The 7,816-nt window shown below is 32.8% G+C and overlaps 1 protein-coding gene across 1 annotated transcript in view; it reads right to left on the reverse strand.

Moving 5' to 3' along the window:
* LOC106461152 (ral GTPase-activating protein subunit beta-like) overlaps positions 1–7,816 on the reverse strand; it is a 64,262-nt gene that overhangs the window by 38,247 nt on the left and 18,199 nt on the right. The window contains exons 5-6 of the mRNA XM_022388018.1: positions 6,541–6,774; positions 940–1,200 (exon numbers count right to left, since the gene is read on the reverse strand). Coding sequence (XP_022243726.1) covers positions 940–1,200; positions 6,541–6,774 — 495 coding nt within the window. The remainder of the gene's footprint in view (positions 1–939; positions 1,201–6,540; positions 6,775–7,816) is intronic.

The raw sequence follows: 7,816 nt of genomic DNA on the forward strand, positions 1-7,816 counted from the left end.
CCCGAAGGCAGCAACAAGAACCTGAGTTCTAGTGAGCACCACGATTCAAATATTTTGCAAAAAATGAAATTCAAAGGGTCATACACCCAAGAGTACATTGAAATGACGTTTTCTCTCTAGTGATTATATTCGCAGTCCTACCAAGTTCGTCATTACTTTGGTGAAAAAAGTGTGATTTATTTTGCAACACCCCTTATAAAGGTCAGTTTGGGGCCACAAACTTAGCCAATTAGACCAAGTCTGTAACGAGTGTGTTAAGATATTTATCTGTGATTTTTTTGTATGTTATTTGCTCACTAAAACAATTATGTAACCCCACTAACCTCAAACATACTAAATACTGCCATGCTCATGAGTGATAAGTATCATTATCTGACTTTAAATTAAGACATCTTTTTATAGCTTTCACAAGGAAATAACAAAACTCTACTATCAGCAATAAAAAAAATGTCACAAGAAACTAAAAAATTTCCAGGTATTTAATTACATGAAAAATATTTTTAAAATCACCCTATTCAGCCTTTACCAGGTGACCCGTGAAAACTTGTAAATATTCAACCTTCTGTCATGAAGGATTGGCAAGTTGTTTTACATTATTTTGAAACTTAGCTCATAACTTAGCATATTTCCTCACCCTTTTGTTCAATTTGAAAATGACATCCATTTTTTGAAGCAGATTTTAGGAATAAACCATTGTTGATTGTATGTAAATTCATAAATTCTTGATAAAGGGATAATCCAAACACAGGACAACAGAGAATATTAGCTTAGATTAATTAAGTAAATGGTTGTTCTTTCTCATAAAAATATTAATACTCCAATATGATCACAAGCTTCAAATCTAAAACTTAAAATACATAAAATTCATAATTACAATACAGACTGACAATTAATAATACAGCAACATATAAGGCTCATATAGATCCTTTTGTTTAGTACCTAAAAATGCATCAACCAGTGTGGCAATTCCCTTCATAGCTTTCAGAAAAACTTGCGGTAAATGAGATAAACATGGATGCTGACAAGGATCAATTACATCTTCACTAGTGAAAGCAAACTGATAAAACTTGGTGGTCTGACTGATGACTTCAGGTCGACACAGGTCTACTGGGTTACCCAATGTGTGAAGGAAACGAAACCATGCTTGAGCAACACATTCATTACTCATATCTACTGGCACAAGATGACTGTCTTCCTCCTCTATAAAAAAAAATAAACAATTAATAAATTAACTCAAAAGCAACAACATATGTCAATAAGATCACAAATCAAATGAGATTAGAAAAGTTTCAATTATGTACAATACTTTATCTACATACAATGTCGATTCACTTCCAACATTTTAGAATAGCCTTTATCATACTATTTTACCACCTCTAACTGAATTTAAAAAATCTAAAAGAAAGAATCTAGATTATTTTACTGAAAATAATCAATGGCTATCTGTTGTTGTTTTTTAATAGACTTAAATACAAAGTAATTGAGAAAATTTTGCAGTTCAACTTCTGTTGATACTACTTTATTAGTATGGCTACCTATGTTCATAGAGACCATTTGTCCTGAGGTCTAGCAAAGATGGAAAACTGTTTAGTTATTACTGGTACATCACATGTTATCATACATTTATAGATACTTGAATTTTTGTTTGGAATTTATGTGCATATTCTTTTATACAATCCCCTAGATGGTGTTTAATACTTCCTAGATATGTGAGTTGGACATTTAACACATTTATATTGATATACCATAAGTGATGTTTGCAATATCAGCATTCTTCAATTACTTATCTTGCTTTTCAAACTATGAATATGTAAAATGTAACATTTTATGGTTCAAGTAACTTAAGCGAAAACTGTTATTAAAAATTAAACTTTCACTAATATAGTAACATTTAGTTAATGTCATTATTTATTTTTAACAATAATTAATTAGCAGTGTCATGTAAACAAATGCATATTTACTTTGCTTTATGACAAATAATTCTGAAATAAATTGATCTACTTAATAAACTGTATGTTAAAATAGATATATATACAATGAAACAAAACTTGTTGTGTAATACTATCCATACATAGCAAGATGAAAAACTTCCAAGTTCAAAAATCCACAGAAAGTTTCTTTTATGTCCTGGAATGTAAAATTCAAGCTCGCTAATATTAATGGTAAAAGCAACCTTTAAAAGCCACTAGTGCTATTGAACAGTTTCTAGATAATATGTAAAAGTATTTCATTACAATTTTTTTAGCAAACATAGCGCTGTGCCACTGGGGAGCTGAATCTCATGAACAAAAGGAACATGAAGCCAAAAGTCCATGGATGAACAAAAATGTTAGATGACTGCCAAAAGTTTGAATAGAGGCTTCATCCAGAAAAATCAGTAAGTGAGTCATAAAGACCCATGTGGTAACAGAAGCAATATCAGTGAGACCTCTTTAAGTAAAAAAAAAGACATCAAAATAGATATGTGATCCAGATTAAAAATAATCAGGAGAAAGAGAATAGCATGAAATGGTACAGAAAAGGAATGTTTCAAAACAAAACAAATAACTACATGTATGGCAGAAAACTGATGATGGGTCAGAATACAAAAAATTATGAGAAAGAAGAGTAAAATGGGAATATGTAGTATATCAATACATAGCTAGTTTTGAAAACACCTGCAATCCCAATATCATGTGAAGGTGGGAGAAATAAAAGATTCAAGTAGTGAAATAACCTCATATCACACGAGCATTTTCAGGTGAAAAAGAGAAATGAACAAGAAAAAGTGTCATCAGTATTAGTGCTAAAACTGTAGAAGTCAAATCTATCCCTGCAGACTCTGAAGGCAAAAAGACTCTAGATACAAGCAAAAGATATACTCATAAAAACAAAAGAAAATGTTGAATATTATGCCAATGAAGCAGCCACGAGAACATGATACCTGCCAGGAATACCAGCTGAGTAGTCAAGACTGATATGCAGCTACAAATTTACTCTGCTCGTACATGCAAATTGCAAAATTAAATCCTCCAACAACATCACAGAAATTCCAACAGTGGTAGAAATAGTTACATCAGAAAGAATGTCACAGCAAATTTAACAGCATGACTTTCAACACAAAAATCTAAATTATGGCAGGAAAGTAGAGCTTATGATATAACATCCTCTGATGCTTGCAAAAGTCACATGAAAAACAGTAGAGTGCAGAATTATTGGCGAGTGATGCATGCCCTTCAATGCATAAAGGACATTCAGAAATTTTAAGCACATATTTTGTTGAGAACATGAGATCAAATTCAACAAGGAAAGGCTTACAGAAGTTCAGGGGTAAGTCTACCTGATTTGAGTATGTTATTGCTATAATACGTTTCATATCTAGGCAGTAGAAATAACAGCTGGAAAACAATGGTTTTTCTCATTTGTACACACACATAATAACATATAAATAAACATAATATAAATATAAAAACTCAACATACTGGGAAAACCAAAGTAGTCGAAAGAGCCACCCAGAAACCAGCAATAGTCAAGACAGACCAGCCCTGGTTGGAAAGCCATGTGAAGAACACAAATATACGATGAGAAGGTAAGAAGGATTGAAAATGAGACCAGCTGCAATAAATACTCCACTTACGCTGATACAATTCTCAGGAGGATAGGGGAACAGAATGGAACAGGAACAAGGCTTCTTGTGAAGACAGTATTGACTATCCAGCAAGGAACCAGACAAAACCCAAACATGAACCTAAAGTGTTGACACGACTGGATGGAAGAGAGAAGTATGAGGCTGAAAAAAGATAGTAGGAGAGCAGAAGAGGAGAGGAGGAAGTCAGAAAGCTCGGCAGAGGAAAACACAATTGGGTTGGCCAATGAGGCATCACCAGAAGGATTCTACAAGAAGTTTCCTAAATTAGGGAAAGAGCACGAGGGAGGAGAAAAATAAGAGAGTAAGCACAAAGGAAGAGATTAGACCATTCATGACTGAAAAGACACATGCAAGACTCCACCACCTACCACACAATAGTTATCACATCCCCTGAGAGACAAAGAAGTACCCAATACCTTTGTGGTAGTCTGTTAAGAGTGATCAAAGTTCAGATATTCAACACTAGACAGCGTAGAAATGACCATCTCTGTGTAATTCATGTTGTGGAAAATAAAAGCCACAAAATCTGAAGAAGCAGAATTGTTTGAAAATATTCCACAACAGTTGGTTTTGTAGATATTTAAACCAAATAAGACATGTTTTATCATACAAGAGTTAAATCCAGAAGTGATGACTGAACAATCACTATAGAAGATGTCAGTCATGCTAGGAGGCATTGTCACACTCCTATTTGTGGAGGGTTGTCATATGTTCATTTTCATGCAATAACACAACAATATCACATGGAAACATGTGAAATTAGATGGAAGCCTCAAGGCTAATGGCAGGAAAAAAGTTCACATATAGAGAGCAGCACTGTGAGAAGAGTTTATGTATTGTTTCAGAATTTTTCTTTGTTGTGAGTTAACATTTAAAAAATATTAATATTCTTTTTCCATGTTGTTTCCTTTTTTGGGTTTGTAACAGTTACAATTAAAAAAGCAAAAAATAACAATCACATGGAATATGCAAAAGTGTTATTAGTCTTAAGTTTGAAATGTTCATTGAAGGATCAATAACAAAGAAGTGATGTGATCGGTAATCAATGGGGAAACAATGAATAATGTTTTCCTTTATCTGTTTGGTTTTAAAACTGTCAAATGTACATTGTCACATAAAAAACAGAAAAATGAAAGGGAATAACATGAATTAAAAAGAGATAAGATAAACAATACTGAATAAGACCAGATCTGTTGCCAGTAATGACTAGTTTAGAATTTTCCAAGTCTATTATACCAGACATTGTTTCTCTCTACAGTTTTTTTATAACACTTTAACTTTCAATTTCTTTTTTTTCAGTTGTCTGTAAGGTGGAAGTGCTGTATTCATTTGAAAAAAATTAATTATCAAAATTAACAAAAAATGCAATGTAAATTTTTTTGTGTAGGTAAAAGCCTGTAGATGTAGTATATCACCTTTACAAACCTGATATATCATTTTAAGAAATTGATTCATAATTACATGTACCTTCCCCTTTCATTATATTTTACATGCAAACTTTTTAGAGATATTAACTTATCTATAATATTGCAGCAACATCTAGATAAAAGTATGTTTTTAATGTAAAGCATATAGTCAGAATTCAATGTTAACAATGACAGTGTATTTATTGCAGGCTAAAGTTCTAAAGAAAATCATGTTTATTTTACAGAGTTAATAACTGTTCTTATAAAAAGTATCAACTGTGTACATGTGAATATATTACAATTAGTCAGTAAAAATGTTAGCAAAAAAATTTCTAAAAAGGTCTTGCCACTTGTCAATAACTATCTAGTAATGTAAAATAATTGCATAAAATTGTGTGAATTGAATGGAATGTATAAAACTACTGTTTTAAACTTACTGACTTACAGAAACTACTTGTTTATTGGTACAAATTCATTCACTTGGATACTGACTTTGAGTGGTTCAATTTGCACCTTTTGAGGTGAAAACTACATACACGTTTTACAATGATTTTATGAATTGCTCAATAAAATTGAGACTTTAATCGTTTCAGACATATTACCAGATCATGAAAGGTGTAGATAAAAAAATCATCTTTAAGAACATAAAAGTTAGCAACATAGAAGTTTGCTGGTACAGACAGTTCTGACCTAACTTTCCCTTCTACCATTATGAGTTGCCTTTAAATATGTGTGTAAGGTTGTAAGGATCTGTTCCAGTTCAAGTCAGTCACTTGTTAAGCATTATCATTATCTGTTACTTTGTAAATAAACATATTTATCTAAATTAAGATCTAAAGCTCGTTTTAACTTGCCCTCTAATCTCTTTTATTTACAACCCACAATCACTCATCTTATTCTTCCCCTCTCTTGGAAATCATTCCATTGCAGGTCCCCTGTCCCTGGTTTAACTGTTGAGGAATACTTAGACACAAGCTGAGAATATCAGGGAGATCACACTAACGAAGGCATTAATGTACTCGTTATTTAAACTTTATCATTACTAAAGATCTAAAGAGGTAATATGTAAACCCTCACTTTACAGATACTTTTGAAAACTAACTAAGAAAAACTATTACTGAGCTGCACTTTAAAAATTAATCCCAAAGATATCATTAACCAAGATGTTTATTTTAAATTAGTCACTTGTCTTAACTTGGTTTACCTATAAATGTGGTAGTGAAATAGTTAAAGTTAAAAGTTTTACAGATGGTGCAGAGTTCTAGGATTCTTGATTAATTTGTAATCCCATTCTATGCATCTTCACAAAAACATAAAATGTTGCTTAAAAATTACAAAACCTAATTTCATACAAATGGAACTTTTTTGTGAAAATAACTACTCATATGAATTTAAAGAAAATGACATATCACTAAAACTGATGATATAACATCATACTAAATGAGTTGTATGTTGTCCTACCATTTAATTACTTTAAATACAGGAACGACAATGTGTCAAACTTACGTAATTTCACTTGTGGGAAATCAGTTCCATACATAAATTGAAGAACTCGTGATGTAAGTGCAAGGCATGTATGGTTCCACTGATCTATCAAAGACACACGATGACGCCAATTACAGCAAAGCTCTCTAAATGTTTTCCACAGTGGTGGTGATGGGAAACAACGATGGGAGGCCAAAAGCCAGATTTCAAACAACACACTAATTATCCTCTCACACAACTGGCTTCCTATGTCATCTAATACAAAACACATATAGAGTGTTAATGAAATATATATCACTAAGAACAGACACACTTATAGAGAAGAAAACTGGTTAAATCTCACTTTATAAACAAATTAAAAAAAGACATACTGAATCAGTATTTTTCTTGAACTTGACTACAATAAATCAATATACAGTATTGTTATGTATCTGCTCGTTTGATAATTTCCTTAATTTCCGGTATAAATTCTTTTCGAGGAATTTCAGCGATACAAGTCCTTTCTTAATTAAAACTAGTTTATTCTTTCTCGATACAACTTTGTAATACACTTAACAGCCTTTATAACACACGCTATAAATCACAGTGATTCACACACTTTACTTACAGTGCCTCCTGTTTGCTTGACACAATTATCTCTATCTTCAATCTATCTGCATATCTCTCTATCTATGCAGTTGTGCTGCTTTTTCTCGCCAGGCTAATATACTAAAAAAGAGGGCGCCTTGAACAAACTAGAGTTGCCAGGAAAATTCATGATCCTTCCAGAAACTCCAGCGCGCATGCTCCCAGCATCAGGTGAGTTCCGCTATCATAACACTGCCCCTTCCTTAGTATTGTTTGTCCCGAACAATAGCCACTTACATTAAACCAATAGATAATTAACAATAACTTGATTAAATGTACAGAATTTACAAACACACAATTAAAATACAACAAAATCTTTTAATTTTACAGGACATATCTTCTTCCATACTGGCCGCCGTCTCATTGGCTTCTGCTTCACGTGGGGTTCATCTGCTCCATCAGGAAATGTCCTATTATTGGTAACAGTCACATCAGTGGTAGTAACTTCATTAACAGCTTCACTGTTTCCCTTCTCAATAACAGGTAGAGTTTCTTCTTTGACAGTGGCTTTTTCAGGTGACACGTCTTCAGCAGCGAGATTTGTTCCATTGTTCACTTTGTTTCAACTGAAATGTCCTGGACCGTGATAACGCCAAAGCCTGTTAACATGCACCATCTTTGGCTTACCTCGCCGACCACATTTAATTTCGAAAGTCACGGCTAAGAAACG

This window comes from Limulus polyphemus, unplaced genomic scaffold (assembly GCF_000517525.1).
Source record: "Limulus polyphemus unplaced genomic scaffold, Limulus_polyphemus-2.1.2 Scaffold906, whole genome shotgun sequence".
In the NCBI taxonomy this organism is placed as follows: domain Eukaryota; kingdom Metazoa; phylum Arthropoda; class Merostomata; order Xiphosura; family Limulidae; genus Limulus; species Limulus polyphemus.